Below are 21,664 nucleotides of genomic sequence, written 5' to 3' on the forward strand. Positions count from 1 at the left end.
TCCATGGTCGGCAAAAATCTGTCTCGACTCTTGGTCGGAGGCTATTCTCTCTGACCCTTCATCGGCATGTTCTTAATCCAACTTCTGATCTAAAAAAGCTAGTCGGAGTGCACACATTAAGCGATGCAGTCGCATGATTGATTATAACTTGTCCAACCCTTAGTCGGATGGTTCTTTGTCTGAATCATGGACGAAAAAGATTTGGTCCGACTCTTGGTTGGAGAATTTGCTGGTCGATCTTCAGTCGTATTCGATCCCTACTCAGCTTGCATATCAAAATAATTTCTGGTTAGCATAACAACTACGAGTCGGCTAGTCTTCCAGATCAATCTATCTAACCGAGTCTTGATCGAAAAACTATCAATCCCAACTTTTAGTCGGCACACCACACTCTTTGATCTCTTCTCGAAAGCAGATCAACCAAGCTCAAGTTCAAAAGGCAGGCACCAACTGACCACAGCTGCCAATCCTATCTGGGTGTAACCACTTGATCCTGAGAATCTCGCAGGTGTAATCTCCTGATCTTGAGAATCTTGTAGGTGCAATTGCTTGATTCTGAGAATCACAATTAAATAATTGCACCAGATTCAGCCAGCCTGTCTTCCAGAAACGATTACATAGCTGTCTCCTTTATAAATACACAAACTCCGGGGATCCAAATAAGTAGTCCATTTCATAGAGCTGAAAACTCTGTTTCTCTGTTTGTGTATTTTGACTTGAGCGTCGAAGGATCCTTGTCGGAGCACAATCTTCTGACCCGGACTTCTTTGCAGGTTGCTCCAGTACTGTGCCTCCTTATCTTCCGGCGTCAACCAGAAACAAGTCGCAACAATTAATAAAGGGCCTGAGAATATGAGGATTAGGAGAGATGGTTAGGGGAGCTAAACATACAATGAATAGAATAAACATTAATAAAATAGTATTTAAGTTATCATTAGTCAAAATTATTTTTTAGCATTTAAGATGGATCTATTTTTGAAAGATGACATTAACAGAATATTGTAGTTGATATTAATTAAAATTATTTTTTATAATCCAAGCACAATAACTTTAAAAGAAAAGCGATAATTAATACTCTCAATTTATCAAGAATCGATTTGATTAGAATCTTAACAATCAATAATTAATAAAAGGCCTGAGAATATAAGGATTAGAGGAGATGATTGGGCTAGCCAAACAAATAATGCATGAATGGAATAGGTATTAATAGAATAATATTTAAACTATCATTAATCAAAATTATTTTTTATTATTTTGGATGGATCTATTTTTGAAAAATAACATTAATGAAATAAATATTAATGAAATAATATTTATGTTTATATTAACTAAAATTATTTTTTAGTATTTAAAATAATAATAAATAAATATAAAATTTTTAAAAATATTTTTAAAAACAAAAGGTCAAATGCAATCTTCGTTTCAATCAAAAAAAATAAAAAAATAAAAATCAGTTCTAAAATATTCCATGGGCGTACTCTCAGGCATTTCCATTCCGACATGATCCTTTTCAAAACTGATGCAATTATAAAAGTACTTTCGAGGGTCACAGCACCAGGCGTTCTCCCTCGAGTCAATGAGGGGCACTCCATCCAATCATGGGAAGAAGACCTGGAGCACCTTGAAGGTATACATTCAGAACTCGTCCGTGCCATTCGTTATTGATATCGAGAGGGCGATGTGCATAGGGTATTTCTTCTCACCAGATTTCATCATTTTTTTTTTTTTTTTCCTCCAGAGGAGCAATTATCAGCGGATGTGCTGTCGAAGCCCATGATCATATTTTTCTTGTTTTGGGACATGACAGACGGAGGCTCTACTAATAGATGCCTCTATTATACATACATACATAAATATGTATGTATTAGATTAGTCATTTTAATTGTATAAAATATATTTTAACAGAGTTTTAACCTTGGTTCCAATTCAAAATTTACTTATTTGTCAACTGAGTTGAGTATATGTTGGGCAATAGTTGAGAGAGCCCACGCGCTTGACTATGCCTCTTAATTAGGCACTCATTATTATAAGCTGTTATGACTGAGATAAGGATGAGATTGGTTAAATACCAACCTTAATGTGTGGTTTGATTAAAGTGGCCCAACTAGCCGGGGAGCTCCAGCTAGTCTGACTTTGTGGAACAAAAATCATATGGGGTGGGCACCGTAGAAAAATTATGGAGCAGACTTCATGATTTGCCATATTTCTATTAATATCAATATGGAAGAAGAAAACTTAAAAATCCACGGGTCCCGTGCCAACAAAATGGTTAGTTTTGTAATTAAAAACAAAAAAATAATATTTTTTTATTTATTTTTAAAATATATATTTTTAATCAATATATGATCAAATAATATATATTAAGCAATTAATCATGAAGCAAACCAATACTTGATTAAAAATAAATCAACTTAATTTTCAAAATATGAAGTCCTATAGCACCGGCCCCATATAATTTTTGTGGACTATTTTTGGATTGCTTACTCTCTCCCTTGGTTTAGATTTTGAGAAATTCTTTGTGCACCACCTACCGCGGGCGGTGTAGAACGCACACACCACCTACGGTGATTGGCTCACCCGTAGGGCTTGGGCACGGCATGCGATTTTTTTTTTTTTCTTTCAACCCTGCACGTGAGCCAATCACTGCGGGCGATGTTTGTGGTTTTGCATCGCCCGCAGTGCACAAAGAATTTCACTTAGATTTTTTTTCCTATTACTCTCTATTGGATTTTTGATCTAGTTGGGCCGCTTATGATAGATTAGCCTGATCAAAATCTAAATTCAAATATTAGAGGGATTAGTTAGGAGAGAAAAAAACTATCAAATAGTTTCTTCGTCTCCATCCCTTATCTGATTTCTTCTCTGAAAGTATTAGATAGTAAAAAAAAAAAATTTCAAAAAAGATGACTCTCTATTTGTTAGTATTTTCAGAGCCGTCCCAAACTGTACCGGTAGAGAACCAGGATGGTTTCGGCATGAAAAATGGTACATGCCGGTACCGAAAAAGAAAAGAGAAAAAGAGAGGAAGAGAAGGATAGAGGTAGAAAAAGAGGAAGGGGGCCTCTGTTTCACGCCGCGAAGCCGTCGGGCGGTGCAAACGATGGCCCGCTGGTGGCCCCTCCGGTGAACCTCCCTCTCTTTTTTTCTTTCTTCCTTCCTCTCTCTCTATTTCTCTCTCTTTCTCTCTTTTCTTCTCCGGTTCAGCTCCGTTTTTCTTCATCGATTCGTCTCGATTCGGAATGAAACGGAGGCGTGTCGAACCATATCACCGACCGGCCGATACGACCACCGGTATCGATTTTTTAAACTCTACTATTTGTTTTCATCTCATTCTTGCATTAAAATATTTGAACGATAGATTTGTATACGAGCTTTCCACTGTAATTGTACATACGGCCTGTAGAATTTTTTAGAAGCGAGAAACGTATGGTTCAACTTACAGATCCTAAATCTTTTAATTTCATGGATGTTAAAAAATAATTTTTCAAAATCCGGATTTACATTGAATTTAATTTAACACTCTCTATTTCCCTCCACTCTTTTTTTTTTTTTCTGTTCGCAGGCACGGGTAGGCGGTAGCACCACAATTTACAAAATTTTTGGTCAGTACAAATACCTTGATAGAAACCTAATAACAACAACCTAATAACAAGACACTGCTTAATCGGCCTTTAAGGATATAGAAGACTAGCAAAGGGCTGATCTGAATCCAAGTATCTCCGTGTTCATCTGAATAACACAGCCCAACGTACATAAGTAATCGCAAGTACATCTTCTTAACTCCCCGCTCTAATTGAAAATTTTAGCTGTAATATAGGTAAAAGATTGCATTAAGAAAAAGGTACATCTAAGATTGACAATCAAGAGATTCATACACTGTCCACAGCATTCCATGACCCAAACAAACATTCTACTAGCAGAAAGTCATCCACCAGCCAGCCATGCCAGCATTAGTCATTCCACCCTTCTGTCTTGAATTGGGAGGAGAGACCGTCCATCTTGATGAAGTTTCGGAGGAAGTAATTTGTGCCACTCATGTCTTGTATAGTTTGAGCATGAATAATATTCGGCAACTAGTCATCGTTCATTTGTGACATACATCATTTAGTTATAGATGGTATGGGACAATATATAAAACCCGAGGCTACCGCATGCAATATAGTTGGATGGATAATATGAGGCTGTTGCATGGAATGGCTTTGAGAATATAAGTATCCACCTTCATGGTTGAGGTCAAGGATGCCGGACACTTTCTATCCCTAGAAATACCTAATCTTATCTTTCGGTTCGAAGGGCGCTGCTCTTGACGGGAAGGAAGTTTTCTCCCCAGTAATATTGTTATTCAAATTACTTCTTAAAAATATGATTTTAACATATTTGATTAACGTTCGAAATCTAATTTATTATAAAATATTTTATATTTAATTGAACATCAATTTTTTAAAAAAATTATATAAAATATCTATTATATTTTTAATAGATATAAGATCATATATTTTTATTTTCAAATTTTATATAAATATTATATTATATTAATATTAATATAATATTAATATAATATAATAATTATTAAATTATAATAATTTATTATATTAATATAATATTAATATGAGTTGTACTACATATTTTTTTAATATATTTTATAGAAGATGAAAATACATCCAGGCTATTGATTAGGTAAGGCTAATTAAGATATTTTGATCCCGACAGGTTACCAATTGGTAACCCATAGGGTTTTTTTTTAGCACCAACCCCCTTCCCCGTTCCTTCGGTGCCCCATCTCTTTTGGCCACCCCCCTCCCCACCCACAGCGTTCCCTATCGGTGGCCTTCCCATGGCGGCAGCCTCCCTACGTCGACAGTATTGCCGCCCCCCGTCGCGTTCAAGCATCTCCAACCCCTGGGACTTCACTGGCTGCATTCTCATACCTACGGCCTCTCTACGACGGCAACATCACCGCACACTCCTCTCGCCGGCCGCCCTCTCCTGATGCAGGCAGGCATTCCTCCTTCACCCCCTCCTCTCACCAGCTGTCCCCTCCTAACGTGGGCAGGCATTGCCCATTCGGCCCCTCCTTCCAATGCCACCCCCTCCGCCCCCTCTTCTCGCCGACCGCCTCCCCTCCCTCGACGAAAACAGACGTGGCCCCTCTCATTCGGCACCCCCCTCCCTTTGCCTCCCTCCTCTCGCCTGGTGCGTTCGGGCGTCTTCTTCCTCGCGCTGGCCGATGTTGCAGCAGTTCTCTTTTTAGATTCTTCCACCCCCTTTAGCAGGAAAACTATCTGGTAAGCTAGATTAATGATTAATCATAGTGAACTCAGTAATTTGAAAGTTAATGATGCAAGATTGTTGTTTCTTTAATTGATGCAGGTGCTGTTCAAATCTTTGCCATCGAAGGTCTTTAAGGTTTTTGTATTGCTCTTGGGATGTGACGATAGCTATTTTAATTGAGAGGCTGCCCAGGTATACTTGCCAATTTGATTTATGATTTATGATTTTAATTGAGATGGCTCACCGTGAGGAGGATAGGGAGGGAGTTAGGGCACGCATGGAGATGACAAAAGGGCACCTGGATGCAGCGGATGAGAGGACAGGTGCGACGACACCGCCAATGCGAGTGATGGAGATAGGGACGCTGAGAATGCCGCTACTTGGAAGGCACGGGTATGTACTTATCAAGTGGAGAGGGGCGGCAAGGAGGTTAGGGCATGCATGGAGAAGGGAGGGAAGCGCTTGGAGGGGGTTAGGGCATGCATGAAATCTTCATAAAGGCATGGGCTGAAAATTGTGGCGGCCACCTTAGGCGGCCCAATTTTTTCCATTTAATTTCAAGCTGAAAATGGCCCAATTATGATTTGGGTTCAACTCATTTTAAGTTCAATAGAGATAAAAATAGCTCAATCATGATTTAATTATAATTTGATTTGGATGACCTGCATGTCGGCTCGATCGCACCCTAACATCGATGATGCTTATCCACTTGATCGGATTGCTAAACCCATCATGCGAATCCAGATGAAGCTTGATCCCACTCCAGCACCGATGATGCCTGTCTACTTGATCGGATCGCTCAACCCATAATACGAATCTAAATCAAGCTCGATCCCACCCCTACACTAATCGTGACTATTCATTTGATCAGGACCACTAAATCCATCATATGAACCTAAGTCAAGATCGATGTCGGCCCGATCACACTCTAGCACCGATGATGCCTATCCACTTTGATCGAACCGCTAAACCTATCATGCAAACCCAGATGAAGCTCGATCCCACCCCGACACTAATTGTGACTATTCATTTGATCGAATCGCTAAACCCATCATGTGAATCCAAGTCAAGATTGATGTCGATCCGATCGCACCCCGGCATCGATTATGCCTATCCACTTGATCGGATCACTAAATCGATCATGGGAACATAGATCAAGCTCGATCCCAAATCTAGATCGATGTCGGTGCGATCCTACTATTAATGATTGAACCATTAAATCCATGCTTCGAATGCAAGTCAAGCTCGATGTCTGCACCGATGATACCTATGCATTTGATTGAACCGCTAAACCCATGATATTAGCCTAATCTCAATCCGATCCTACCCTCTCTACGTCGATGTCGGTCCGATCCTACTCGGACACCGATGATACCTATCCACTTGATTGGATCGCGAAACCCATGCTTGAACCTAAGTCTAAGTCTATCTCAATCCAATCACACCTTCGAATCAATGATACATATACAATTGCAAGAACCACTAAACACATGCTCCGAGCCCTATTCTTCTCTAGCTCATTTCAAATTGGATGGAGATGAAAATGGCTCGATCATGATGTCGGTCAAGCTTGATGTCGGGGTGATCCCAAGTCGGTATCATAATACGTACCCTCTCGAGCCAACACAATGATACCGATAAGCCTCATGTAAGTCTGATCTCACGTGGACGCCAATGATACATATCCAATTGATTGAACCAGTAAACTCATTCTTCGAACCAAAGTCAAGCTCGATGTCAGCATCGGTGATACCTATGCACTTGATTGGATTGCACCCAATGCTAGAACCCAAGTCTAGATCGATATAAGTCCAATCCTACTCGAGCACTCGAGTCAATCACTATTTCCTTCCAATCTCCAGCCGACACCATGTTACCGACGATGTCGGCCCAATCTCAATCCGATCCTATGATACATACCCACTTGATCCGATCATTAAACCATTGCATGAAAATCGAGCCAACCATGACATCAACCCGGTCTGAAGCCAGTACCATAATACGGACCCACTAGTATCGTCCATTAAACCCATGAAGACTTTAAACATATGTCAATGATGCCAATCCCCTCGGCCCGATCTGTCCGTTAAACCATGATAGCCTGGGAAAGTATATTTATAGAGCTGGTTTCATAGTGTCAAAACAGACTAACAGAGCAACTGTCTTATATTTTGGCTTTTGAAAAAGGAGAATTTTAAATTTTGTTCTGAGGTTGTTAAAATTCAAATATCTTCTCTCCCAATCTCTCACTCTCTTCACAGCAAGGGCAAACATACACGTATAACCAACTGATAGAATTCTGCTCCATCCCAACATTGAAATCAGCAAGAGACTTGGCATCCATTACAGAGTTAAACAGAATATGCAGATTTATATAAGATGTGATAAAGGAACAGCCAAAAGTTGGCACAAATGTGAATGAATCTGCAAAATTATCGCATGCGAAAATTATCACACCTCTAAATCAGACACCTGAAAATTATCACACCTATAAATCATACACCTGTAAATCACAAAATATACAGATCCGTATAAATTTGCTAGATTTGTACATGTCTGCGCAAATTTCTATTATTATTCAAAAACTGGTTTCGGAAGTGCAACTGTTATCATTGTTGAACAAAAGAAGCACATTGTTTTGACCTTATCTTGTTTGTTGAACTCTGATAAAATCAATTCAACTAATATATGGGTTCGAAGATATAGAATGTCATCCTATCATCAACAGTATCGACAAATATTAAAATATCAGTACATCAAGGTATCGACAAGCGTCAATAGTATCGGTGCTTGTTTTTTTTTGGTAATAAGGGAAATTTTATTCATAGCAAAGTAAGACTTATAACATAGAGACAAAAACAGGTTGGTATCTGTACAAAAAACCAACCTGTGAACAAAAGATACATCATCTGTATTGCAACGTACAAAAGAAGAGTAACTGAATACAATTCCCAACACAGAAAAGTTATACAGCAAATCACCTTCAACCTATTAACCAAAACAGCCAACTTTCCAAAATAGGATCCACCAGCAGAAATGAAAATGATAGATGTAGATGAAAACCACCCTCTAGACATAAAATTCTTTAAGCATCTGAAGTAGTTAAAAGCAGTTCCCAGTGTTAGTAAAAGATATTGCAATATATTGTGGAAAATAAACAATAAATGCTGCTGAATTATACATGTTGATGGTGAGCACATATATTTGCTGTCTTGATAACTGTAGCATCCATGTACCAACAATATCAAATATTGTATCCCCGGGCCAATTCAACATCTGAAGGCGAAGCGGAGGAATGAACAGTGGTCAGCGGAGGAACCTTATGCCACTGCATCCTGGCAAAGATAGGGCTGTTTCAGAGTTCGAGGCTATGAAACGGCCGACCCCAAGAATTAAGCTAAGGGGAAAGCATAGCAATACCGGTGTTGAGAATAGTGTTGATATCCCCTCACAGCTCCAAGAGCTCTGATTCCTGCGGGGAGGCTGCATGTACACCTCCTCATGAAGATCACCATGATTGAAGGCATATTTTGAACATCTAACTGATAGAGTGGCCAACCGCTGCGAGCAACAACCGGAGAAAATAAGTCGTCTTCTCAATCGGACCCCGCACCGGATATGGACCGAACTGTCTCACGAAGTTCGGAACCCAGCTCACGTACTGCTTTAATGGGTGAACAACCCAATCCTTGGAACATGCTATAGCCCTAAGTGGCGAAGAGCCGACATCGAAGTGCCAAACCTTCCCGTCCACAGCCAAACCTGAAACATAGTAAGTAATTACGGGAATATGTAAGATAATAGGGAGCCCCTGATTGGCCCAGTTGAGAAGCCCAACACAGAACTAAAGAACAGAAGGATAAAACATCAAACATAAATAACAGATGGAGCCACCCGGGAACTATAGTTGACTCAAGTAAATTGACACTTAAAATGAGACTTAAATTGATGAATACTCCACCAAGCATCCACAGTTGCAGCAAAAAGGAACACCAACGTTGGTTTAAGCAAGAAGATGGCAACCTGTTATTTATCCACTGCAGGCAACAATACACAAAAACAAAATATCGTATTTCGATGCAGGAGGTAATACCACCTTCCCAGAATCCACCACATCCTATCCACTTGATTGGTTTGTGCTTGTGACTTAATATTTCCTCTCCTTTATCACTTAATCCTACTATGCAATGCAAAACCCAGTGTACCACCACATCATATGCACTATTTAATTACAATGGCCAATCATCTCGAAGAGCACCTTAAATCTGTCGTTAAATCAATATCTTGCATTGAGCTTGCACCTTGCATGAAACTCATTTCCTACATAGTTCATAAATAAAGATTAATTTAGATGTACCGCACGGTATATATGATGATAATGCAATCAAGAAGCTGTATATATGATGATGTATATGAATTGAAAGTTAAAATTAATCATACATGTAGACTATAAGAAAAAAACACAATAGACTACAGTGCAATGGTTTGATGTGCCCTGCCGGATGGTTGTGAATATTGGATACAAGTTGTGCTCATCCTACATGTTAGTAAAAGAGAAAACTGAGATAAAAAATGATCACAGAAAATTATTGGATAGCATTTTTTTCAGTACTTGAGTATATTATGACAATAATAAAGAAAGTGCCATATTACTAGCCATGGTTTCAGACGCATGAGATGGAAGAGATGCTTGCAAGGTAGCTCCTATAGTTTGTCATCTATAACAAAGTTCTACTGGCGAGCAGCGCAATGTGTTTCTGTGCCCAAACTAGCAATGACTTCCTCAGTCACATTAATAATTGGCAGATTAGCAACAACTTCTTTTGAGGCAGGTGGTGGTCGCTGCAGCCCAGCACCAATTTCCTAAAAACATGAGGGATGTATATGTTAATAGTCACCTTAAGAAATGAAATTAAATTAGGCACATCGACTGCTGCTAAAACCTACATTTTTTCTCCTGATTTTAACATATTTGCCTGGCTGATTCTGTGAACACATAAGAGACATAGACTGATGAGCCTTTTTTCAGAATATGAATTCCCCAACTGATCCCTAGAATTTTCTTCTCTTGAAAGACCTAGAAACTAAATTGTAACCGTCCAAAGAGGATACTTTTATTGGTACACTGTAAGCATTCTATACCCTAATCTTAGTCTTATAAGAAATTATGTATAACTAAAAGAATCATGTGGTGTTACAATGACATTTTTGGTCTGATGCTTGGTCTGCTAACTTGCATGGGTGCTTTGAGGATGTTTTTTGGGTTAAAACTAGGAATGGAATGTAATGGTGAAATGTTTCAAGTTATGGTTGTTTATGATGGGATGTCCGTTGGTATTGTAGATGCTTTACTGCTGCTGTATTTTTTTTTTTTGACCCCGCCACCATGGTTAAACAGTTGATCAAAAAATTAATTGTTTGGTTTGCCGCTTGTTGGCTTGTTATTTATGCTGTACAATGGATCAATATCTTGATAAGAAATGCTGCCTAATTGGTAGATTAAAAATGCTGTCTAATTGTTAGTAGCTATCTAATTGGTAGATAATGTAACTTAAGTGTACGACAGACATGGGGATGTTGTTGCTATCTAATTGGTAGATTGTGATCATGGCATAATCATGGCATAAAGCAAATTTAACTGATGGTAGTTCCAGTTTTCATTCAGTGTGATGAATTAGGGTTTCATTCGGTGTGATGAAAGGTAGCTAACCACAAGCAGAGTACCGTAGCACAACCCAAAAATATTAATTAAAAAATATTTTAATTCAAATGACTATGTTTGGCCATGCATTGACATTAAAACAATTTCATACCAGACAACTTACCATTTGATGGAAGAACTCGGGGGAAATGATGGTTGAAGACTGGTTTGGAATTTCATCAAATAGGTGGTCCATGAAAATCAGTAGAGGGTATTTTTTGCATTATCGGTCAATCGAAACAGTGATCTAATGGGGAAAAAGATAACCTCCGGAGGAGAAGAGCAATACGTCAACGAACGCATTAACCCAAGACCCACCGCACACCGCCGATGAACACCAAAGAGACGATAACACATCCTCCACGCCTCTCGGACGAGCGACGATGACACATCCTCCACGCCTATCGGACGAGCACCAATATTCAGTCGCCATGATCTAGCGCATGCTTCTCGGCAATAGGGGATGGATATCGGGAACGAAAAATTATCGTGTGAACCATTCAAATTCTAAAATCCCGGATTTGAGAAAAATTACACACATCAGCCACGGTCGTAACCATTGATTCTTAATCTAACAGTCGGGATTTTTTGTAAAAAGAAATGACAATATAAAGCTTTAGAACATCGTAGCAAAATCCTACTAACATACATGCATTAATATAATATTAATATAAATATTTTACTATATTAATAAAAATAATTTTAATCATTCATTGATATTTTGTAGAATTTTAATCATAAATTTAAAAAAATATTTAAAAAAATTATTAATTTTCATTCCATAAAAAATCTCAAAATCTAGCTCCTCATAAATTTTTATTTTTCATAAAATATAAAAAATATATTTTTATGAGAAGAATTTTTTTTATTTTTTATTTAAAACTGTAAAGAACTCTTCTCCAGCACCTAAAAATTACTTTTTTTTTTTTTTTTTTTCCTTTCAATTCTCGCAAACGAAACCGAGTCCCAAGTTTCCAATCCAGTCACGACAGACTTCATATGCGGTGACTGCACCCCCTGCAAGGTATGAAGCCACATATTCTTTTTACCTCGTGGTAGAGAGCCCCGCGTTCACCTAGCCTCAAGAAAAGGGTAGCTCGGCTGTCGCGAGGAAAGCAATATTATGACCATCTCGAGGAGAGTCACAACGGTCCCACACATCTGCAGGAGGATATACATAATCCCTTTCCTCTTGCTAAAATGCCAAATAAGTGTAACGATATGGTAGCAAGATATTAAATATGAATTAGACGTAGAAGAATACATATTGTTTCACATAAATTAAGACCATCCTATGGTTTAATGGGATCATAGGCATCCATCAAATATTCTCTCCATGTTAATCAATCTCAAATGCATGGTTTAATTGTCTGAAAATTAACTACTACAAATGTCTAAAATACTGATATCCTGTAGTGGCGGACCCCCTAGAAATCACAGTTCATCTTTGACAATGGTACTTATTCTTAACAAAAACAGAGATAGTGGTGCCTACATGATGTTCTGCGTTATAAAATAAGGGATAACAACAAGAAATTACAGCATATAGGAGTTGGAAAAAGTTGCAGCTTCCAAACTGGTTGTAACTACGAGTATACTATGAAAAATACAAGAAACTAGTGAATTGCCTTGAAATTGCTTTTGTTTCCCTAATTAGGATAAACCCGATGGCTTAAAATAACAGCATTGCTATAGAAAACCAGAAAAGAATCATATTCATGCCCAATCAGATGGAATGTTAACAAGCTGAGATATCAGTTGTCCCGATGGATGGCCAAGATCTAGATGATCCAGCATCTCCGTTTACCTCTGCCAAGATATAAAGGGAGGAACTTCTGGGCAGGATTGAGAGCTTTCGGTACTTGGCCATAAATTAGAATCCAAATATTGAAATATTAACCAGCATGGTCAAATCAAGATGAAAAACTATTTTAAAGCATTTACTTTAAGACTAATTAATTAAAAATATTTAAAATTTATTGAAGAATATTTGTACACCATAGAGATGAGTGCCGATGCTAATACAAAATCAAACTCAGCTGAGATAAAAACCTGGATCATCAGGGAGTATTGATAAAACTCCCTGATGGTGTTGACAATCCATACCCAAGCTTTCACTGACTTAACCAGGGCAGAGGTATAATTTGACTGCTTTTTTCCAGCAAATTTTATTACGGTGACGTATAAATGTATTCTATCTATTTGGTAGGTTGGAGCAATAAAATTAAAAAAATAAATTCAAAAAAATAATATAAGATACGAAGGAACTCGATGATGGGCTCCCAGACCAACCTAACCCCCAATCGGGTCCACACCAACCCACATCATCATATGCTTTCAGTGGTTGAGATTGGTCGTCTTGTAAAGGATCGTTCGCTGTCTAGAGTATGATGATGGTTACATTAATTCAAAGAACCGGTAATAACAAGAGATGACAATCATGATGAAGCACATGCAACATCCGTTAGTTAATAGAAAATTCGAGTAAAAGATATATCATCGGCCATGCCATGGACGGAGCGTCTGCATTCGTCCCGTTAGTGTGTACTAATCGACAACTTTCTTGCACGCATAGCGATTTTCCCTAAAGCTGCTTACAGATTCCCGGACGCCTTGTAGCATTTTTTGAACAGAGACTATGAGAGGCGGTTAATGTAGGAGAAATTCATGACCGTTGATGAAGGGTGAAATCTACAGGAGCAGCAATGACCAATGAGACAAGGCAGAAAAGAGCCGTACAACCCAACATATATCATACCGTCAGCACCGTGCTATGCCATACCAATATCAAATTGATATATTAGTATAATATTGGTACGGAATCCGGTACTAAAATGACGAACCTTCGTGCAACCATTAACAATTCAAGACCATACTACACACTTCAGGTGGCATATTTGAGGTGAAAACCCTCAGTCAAAGAGAAAAGATCTAACACCCTGTGCTACCCTCAACAGAACTTACAGCATACCATATACAGAATGTGCACCATAGATGGTCAACCTTTTGATCCACTTGGGCAGATCAAACTGAGCTGATTGTCCCGCTTGCATTAGCTTTCTCAGGAGGATCATCCAAACTATTGCTGGTCTCAGAAGTTTCAGCAGAGTTCTCCACCTCATAACCTCCATACTGCAAATAACAAATAGTGTATGCGTTCATATTAGATGAATCCTAATTTGGAAATAAATTTTCAGACACTCAGGACCTTTTTGGATGATTGGATCCAAAAGTCTATAGGATTCATGAGCTAGGCCAACACAACCAGTAGATCATTTTTTTTTTTCCTTATGGAATTCGGGCTGGTCCAGTCCAATAATTCTCTAGGTTCTTACAGATACAGGCCTAATCCAGTCCAACTTGGTTGTCTTAACCCAAACCACAAATGCTATAGGATTTTGGGCCCAAACATCCAAACAAGCCCTCAATGAAAATAAATAACAACTTTCATCTTACAAATCAAACAAGTTATACAATAAAATGAATCATTATGTAATAGCACTTGAACAGGGTAGGTCAATACAACAGAAGATTTAAAGGCCCAGGTATCGGAAAAATCTGCATAGATCACCAAATGAAGTGCACAAGTGGGTACCTCAAGCTGCTCCAGCACATAGATTGTCTGATTCAGATCACCCTGATTTGCATTGAACAATTCAGCAAGTGATTCTATAGAAATATCAGGAAACATTGATGAGAGCAACTCTACTATCAGAGTGGAATCCTCCACCGCACTTTGCTTCTCACTTCTTGGAATCACATCTTGGAAAGTGTCATCAGAATTCCAGGGGTCACCAATCTTTGAGGATGGCTCATCAGAAACTTCAAGTTTCTCTAAGCCTTGGATGTCATAATCCACAGAAACAGAGTCTGGTAGCTGGTAGTCTGCAGACTTCTCAATGATTTCATTGTTTTCAGAATCACACAGAGTGGCCCTATTCTCTCTTTCAGAACTCACTCCAGGCACAATCTTTGAGAGAGGCACATAGGGAGTGGCATATGGATTCAAAAGAGACTTCCTTTGCATCATTATAGCAGTTGGAGCAGATCTGTCGAAATCACAATAGAATACATCTTCAGGGATCATTATACAAAACAAACATCTAAAATATAAAAGAACAAATAGGATGATGCCACCAATAAGTTATGGAAAACTGAGGAACGTAAGCACTATGTTGTCATCTAGGTAGTGAGCATATTTAATTCAGATTTACCTGAGTCGAGAATAATGTAACGAAACATCTGATTTGAATGATACACCTTGGAAGAACAAAGACTTTTGCTACTGCTTAATAGAAAACAGAATTCCCTCATAACACATTTGATTATCATTACTGAATGGCATGACACTAATTTCAGCTCAATGACATCATTGGATCAACAGTTTCACTATAGTACACACAGCATATAACGTACTACACTTTTTAAGGCTTACTTTCAAGAGGTGCTGGTTCTTTTATTATTTATGCTACTGAAGCAGATGTTTACAATTCAAACCTAGAAAAGAAATTGAAACTAACTTGTTATCTTTCACTCAACATGCAGCTATCTGCAAAAGTCAATAATAGAATCAGCCACGTTGAATGCTATGGGAGACCAGATGAATTTGCATAAAGAGAACAAAATCAAAGACATGTTATTCATGTTAACAAAGGGAAAATCAAGGCAAAGAGAGGAGTAGAGGCCAGACAGAACGATTATGACCAGAAGCAAGGCTTGCATCCTATGCTTATGCTAGGATCATTGGATGTGACCAGTGTAAAGAACTCGAGAGGTCTAAAGGGAAACCACCTGATAAAGAATCCCAAAATAATGAACCACATAATCCTTATGTTTTGTTCTAATAATGGAAAAATCCTTAGACAACACATTAAAGGTAGTTTTAGATGGACTAAATATGTGTATATTAATAATTTCATATATCAATTAAAAAAAGCATCCCAATGCACAACACTCTTACCACTATGGGGCCTAAGGGTCAAATGTACGAAGCCTTACCCCTACATGCAAAGAGTCTATTTATATTTTCGAAAGGTCACAAAAGAGTAACCTTGCCATTGCGCAAGGCCTGCCCTCTAACTTCATGATACTAATTACACTATAATTTTTGATATTAAGAATTAAATACTAAATACACACTCTTTGCTAGATGTCATTGTTATCAATATTGCATTATTTATTAAAATTATTACTATTATTGTCTATCAATAACAGATTTCGGATCTAATCAATATTGATATACCGAGTATCTTATCTGTTGATACGAAGTATTCCGGCGATCCCCACGATCCGAGTCCGAGTTGTTGAAATTGGAATAGGTTCGGCAGCGGATCACGAAATCTTGGCGATCTTCTCTATCTGTAGGCTACTGGAGCGAAAGCGAACGAGACAGGTACGAATGAGCCTTGCTGTTATGGCATAGCGGTTTCGATCTACGTTTTGTGGATATGAGAAGAAGAGGTGCGAAGCGTTGCAAGATCTGCTCCGTAATATGCTCCCGTCGCATATTGTCAAAATAGGATTTAGTAAAATTATAGAAAAAACTACTGCGGCGGTTACGGAATTCCTAACTAAAATAGATATGTACAATGAACCGATAGATGAGATTTTTCTGTCCCTAAAAAAGAAAGAAAAAGATGACCCCTTCTTCCTGAGCATTTCCGATAAGATAAATTTTTATTCTTTTTTTTTTATACGATATTTGTTTTTATATATCTTAAAACTATAGACTGCCTATATGCCCTTATATGTGGTCCACATCATGCATATGAGCTATGTGGTCAATGTGCATATCACAGCCACCTTAAAACACTGCTCTTATGTTCTAATGAAAGATTCTGGATAGAAAGCTAAAGTGAAATGATCATACCAAATAGAAGCTCAACAAATTTGATCTTTTAAATTTAGTGCAAGATGAATCAAAGAGTACCTATGGTTATCGTATCTCAGTTCCGCTTTCTGATGCTCAAATCTATGAATTTATGGTCATTTAAATTCTCACAAGACAACAAGAGCATTATATTTCTTTCTGGACTGCATACAGATTATCTGATGATAGACTTTGAGGACCAAAACACTTCTGACGATCACAGGAACCATCTACAGGAAGTACTCATTCTATGGAAAAGTATAAATTGACAATGAGTTGGTCAAGGGAAACATCAGACTGACCCCAAGAATCAGGAGATAGAAGTGGAAGTCGGAATGAAGCATCACTCAATGCCAATTTGAAAATGCAAAATAATGAATCATAATCAGCCAACAATCCAGTTTGGTAACTCATTTCAGCTAGTCAAATTGGCAGGAAGCTTAATTAAGTTATATCGTATATCCAAATTTCACGATGCTGTGCAGTCTATGGACACGCATCATAATTTTTTTACCAAATATGCAAAGAATAGGAGCTAACAAATGGTTAACCCATAAACTCCAACATAGACATCTCCAAAACATTTGGATTTTTAATAAACTAAATCATATGATCCTATCGATCATAGTATCCTTGAGTAAGATATAGGCCATGTAACAAGTAGCTGATAGTCAGCTACAACGTAGATGGTTAATTCACATATACAGACATAAAGAAAGAGAAATGTCACCACTTCTGTTTGAAAGAATCTTTCATATAAGAGGTTCAGATAATTGGTAGAATGAACCACAGGTCAACCAAGATGATAACAGTTAAAACGATAAAAGACAATAATAACCTATTCTGTAAGTTGAAAGGAGACAAGCCAGCTATGAAGTTCATCCAGGTTTATAGGGGGAAAAATTAATTACCACTGGTTAAGGATGGCTAAAGATGGCTATGTAATAGTTAGTGTAACAAACAAGTGCTTCCATTACTGAACCTTCAACAATAATAAGATCATGTCAGGTCAGGTTTACTTAGTGTCTGAGACATCAGTGGGATTCTGATAACAGATGGATCCTCCTATCCATCCTAGCAATTTTACCAACTATTCTTGAAAAAAGTATCAGATCTTCTGGAGTTCCAATCATCCATCACTATGCATTTTTTCTGAAGCAGAACTAGAAAAGCTTCATCCACCATTATCATGCTGCTAAAAAAAGGCATTGCCTTTACCATCATAATGATGGTATCGGTCAGTCAACATCATCAACAAAGTGTTTACTTGTCTGGTATCTTGTCTCCATCATCACCTTTTCAAGATGTGAATTAGAAGATAAAGGAACTAAACAAAGTCTTGAATTATAAAAAGAAAAAAAAATGGAACTAAAGAAAGAATCGTTCATCTACATCATGACATTAGGAAATTCAAGGTGTGCGATTAAAAGATAAAGGACTTAAACATAGATTACTCCTATGACCTACAGTTATAGTGGAACGAGTTTCACAGTAACTGCAATCCACATGAACACTAAATGTTAATGAATTAGTGGGCCATCAATGACTACCCTTCAGTGATTTTCTTTGCATCAAAAAATAGTAAACACAAAATAGCATAATCAATACTGACTTTATGATTTCTTTTTTATATCGACTTAAATTATTTCTGATATCCAAAGGACACATCTGCAAGATTAAGTTTCTATCCAGAGTCACGTTGGGAGCCTCAAGAATGCAAAGTCTTCTTCAAGAATAGTCACAACACAGAGTAAAATATCGTGAATTCATTGAGCTCGGAAGAAAAATATTGCTCCATGCATTGTGCGCATAAGAATCTTTAAGTCAACAAAGGTTTAAGAGAAACTAAGAATAATTTAAGTTAATATCAAGATATGTGATTATATCATTCTTGATTAATTTATCAACAAATTTATATCACACAACAGACAAAAGGATCAATAATGTAATTCATCAACACAATGTAATAAACTGTGAACTGCAAAATTACAGCAAACTAAATCAAAAAATAAAACAAGCGCCTGAAGCCATTATCAGCACATAAGAAACTCTAAACATGGCTTCTATTAAATCTAATTGATCAAGATCCAGAAACACCATAAGAACATTAAAAACTTACTAAGAGAATCCTATATAGTTGTTCAAGAAAGCCTTCCAGGACTCTAAACGCAACGCCATCATATCAGACTTACAGAAGAAACCCCTCTTGACATCAGTTGCAATAGTAAATATGAAATGCACGACAAGTTCTAAGATCAAAATAAATGAAAAAATGAACATATATCAATGGAATCATCTTGAACCACAATAAAGAAGAAATTCATAAATATAATTAAAGAACAGCAAAATCTTTCCCTAAGCAACAACTAAAACATTCGAGAAAATACAAAAATCTTCTGAAATAAAGAGGAGGAAATTCTTTAACATATATGTCCGCCAACCTTTCAAGAACAAGAAAAATCCAGAAGAACTGCTACTTTTTCCTAGTAAGCTCGGGAAAACATTACAACGCAAAGAAATTAAAGAAAACCAGAATCCGACACCGACATCAATATCTTGTAGCGAAAATTTAAAAAAGAGTCCCCAATCTTTACCTCTCCACGAATTCCGAAAACCTATCCCTTCCACCACAGAACACAACGAAGAGATCAAACACACGTATATGAACCACGAACCGCAACCAGAATACAGTAAATCAAACCGGAAAATAAAGAGGGAAAGAAAAGAAAGATCCGATTGCAAGAAAATTGGATTTTAAAGCAAAAAAAAAAAAAAAATCCGAAAAGGACGGCAGATAGAGATCCTAAAGAAAAGATCGCAAGAAATAAAGCTAGAGAAACGAAAAAGGAAGATGTTCCGATCGAGATTCACCTCGGAGAACCGAATCGGAGAGCGATAGAAACCCTAGCTCCAGACCTCCTGGCGGGTTTCTCGTCCTCGGCCGGGATCGTGCGAGCAAATAACGGCACGGAAAAGAATTAAGGAAGTGAATTAGAGGGCGAAAATTTTGATCCTGGGTCGCTGGGAAAGGTCTTATTTATAGTGGGGAAAAGGTTGGATGTGTTCGGGTGGAGGGAAAGTTATGGTGTGTCCCACGCGCTCGTTCAATAGTATGTTGCCCCTGACATTGGACGGTTTGCAACTGCTGTAATCTGGCAGCCGTTCCGTTATGGTGGCCTTTACGTAACGGCTGATCAAAATAAATAAACTCAATTTCTATATTCTATTTTTTGGTAAACAATTTCTATATTCTAATCAAAGAATTATTTTTTCCATTATCATAGGTAATAATGGCTTGGTCATCCCAATCCAGAGAAACAAAATTGTCCAGCCAAAGTAGCCATTATTTTGGGATAATGGAGTCAAAAATTGAGGTTTAGGGGCTATAGTCTGTCTTCATGCTCCAAGAACAATAATTCTACCAAACCAAAATAACAAGTTAAAGTCAGATGTCAACATGTCAAATTAAAAAAAAGAAAATGAATTGAGTGAAGTTAAAAATATATGTTTGATAGTTGATTTTTTTTTAGAGTCAATATATGTGCAAAAAGTGGAAAATCTAATTGTTGTGTTGAGAGTGTGCACTTGTTTTTCACAATCTACTAATGGTTATGATAATTCATTAGATTTAATCATTTTGGAGTACAAAAGTATGCAAGAAGCGGGATCAGAAAAATCCAGCAAGCAATGCCGACCATAAATAAAATCTAAATCCAATTTTGCACTGCACATAAATACATCCCAGTATCTCTCCCGACCCATCTAGGAGCACTACTAAACCCTGGAAACAGATACCTTCCATTTTCTCATTAGTAGTCAAAGAAAGATGACAATACCCAGTTTGGCATTTCACCGGGTTTCTAATAAATTTATGGTGCAAGGGAAAATTTAAGGGTCTGTTCGGTTAAAAATAATCTGATATGAAAAAATAATTTTCATATCAGATTATCACGTTAGATATGAAAAGTGAAAGAGATAGATAGTAAAAAATTTAATAGGCTCTATATTTATTTTTCGAAGAAAGAAGGTAAAATAAATATCATAAGATGTGTTACCCAGCTATGCAACCCAAGAGGGGAGGATGAATTGAGTTTTTAAAAATTTAAAAATTAACTTACAATTATGAGGATTATTTAACAATGACCAGGATAAATGTGGAGAGTAAAATTTATGCAAGGTTTAGAAGTTAGATGCAAGAATGCAAGAAGATAAGAAAATTTAAAAGGAGAGCAAGTAAGCACAACACAAACAAGAAGATTTATAGTGGTTCGGTGCCAACTTTGCACCTACGTCCACTCTCCAAACTCCTACTTGGGAATTCAAATCTACTAAACCGTATTCAACCCGAATACAACGTCGGAACCTCCGACTCTAGCTATTCCAAGCTAGAACACTTGTTTCCCAGGTACAAGCCAACCCAATACAATCCGATTCAAGGTTCAGATCAATCTTTCCACGTTTTGGAATCCTTCCAAAACAAAATATCAACTCAAAATAGAGTATAGCAGTTAATCACACAGAAATACAGATGTAGCTCCTTTAATGAGTAAATAAAGCTTTAAATACACTTTACACAATAAGAACGAAGCTCTTCTGATTTTTCTCAAGGTGGTTGAAGACTTGAATGAGCTCTTGAGAGGTTGGTGAACTTGAAATAAAAGCTTCTTGAACTTTTAAGAGGGCTCTTGCTTAGGGTTGAAATGAATGCTTGAAGAACTTTTTCAAAACCTTGTTGATTCCCTCCTTTAAGTGCCTTTTATAACTTCAAATAATGGTGGAGAGTAATCTGGGCTGAAATAGAGCCGTTGGAGCACATTAAATGG

General features: G+C 37.5%; 1 protein-coding gene and 1 long non-coding RNA gene across 4 annotated transcripts; both read right to left on the minus strand.

The window, feature by feature from the left end:
* Positions 1–8,163: 8,163 nt before the first annotated feature.
* Positions 8,164–11,507, minus strand: LOC140856117 (uncharacterized). The gene is made up of 3 exons (XR_012139497.1): positions 11,097–11,507; positions 8,692–9,591; positions 8,164–8,606 (listed from the first exon to the last, which is right to left on the minus strand). It is a non-coding gene; the product is annotated as an uncharacterized lncRNA (long non-coding RNA).
* A 2,120-nt stretch (positions 11,508–13,627) lies between these two features.
* Positions 13,628–19,871, minus strand: LOC105041177 (uncharacterized). 3 transcript variants are annotated; one of them, XM_010918035.4, is made up of 4 exons: positions 19,713–19,871; positions 18,961–19,090; positions 14,568–15,021; positions 13,628–14,104 (listed from the first exon to the last, which is right to left on the minus strand). In XM_010918035.4, the coding sequence occupies exons 3-4, from the start codon at positions 15,000–15,002 to the stop codon at positions 13,997–13,999; spliced, it is 543 nt and encodes a 180-aa protein (XP_010916337.1). In that variant the 5' UTR covers positions 15,003–15,021; positions 18,961–19,090; positions 19,713–19,871; the 3' UTR covers positions 13,628–13,996. The 3 variants fall into 3 exon arrangements, with proteins under 3 accessions (XP_010916337.1, XP_073110346.1, XP_010916336.1); XM_073254245.1 differs by having other exon boundaries at positions 18,961–19,028; positions 19,713–19,858; XM_010918034.3 differs by lacking the exon at positions 18,961–19,090 and having other exon boundaries at positions 19,713–19,870.
* Positions 19,872–21,664: the final 1,793 nt, after the last annotated feature.

The sequence above is a fragment of the Elaeis guineensis genome, chromosome 3 (genome assembly GCF_000442705.2).
Source record: "Elaeis guineensis isolate ETL-2024a chromosome 3, EG11, whole genome shotgun sequence".
Classification (NCBI taxonomy): Eukaryota; Viridiplantae; Streptophyta; class Magnoliopsida; order Arecales; family Arecaceae; genus Elaeis; species Elaeis guineensis.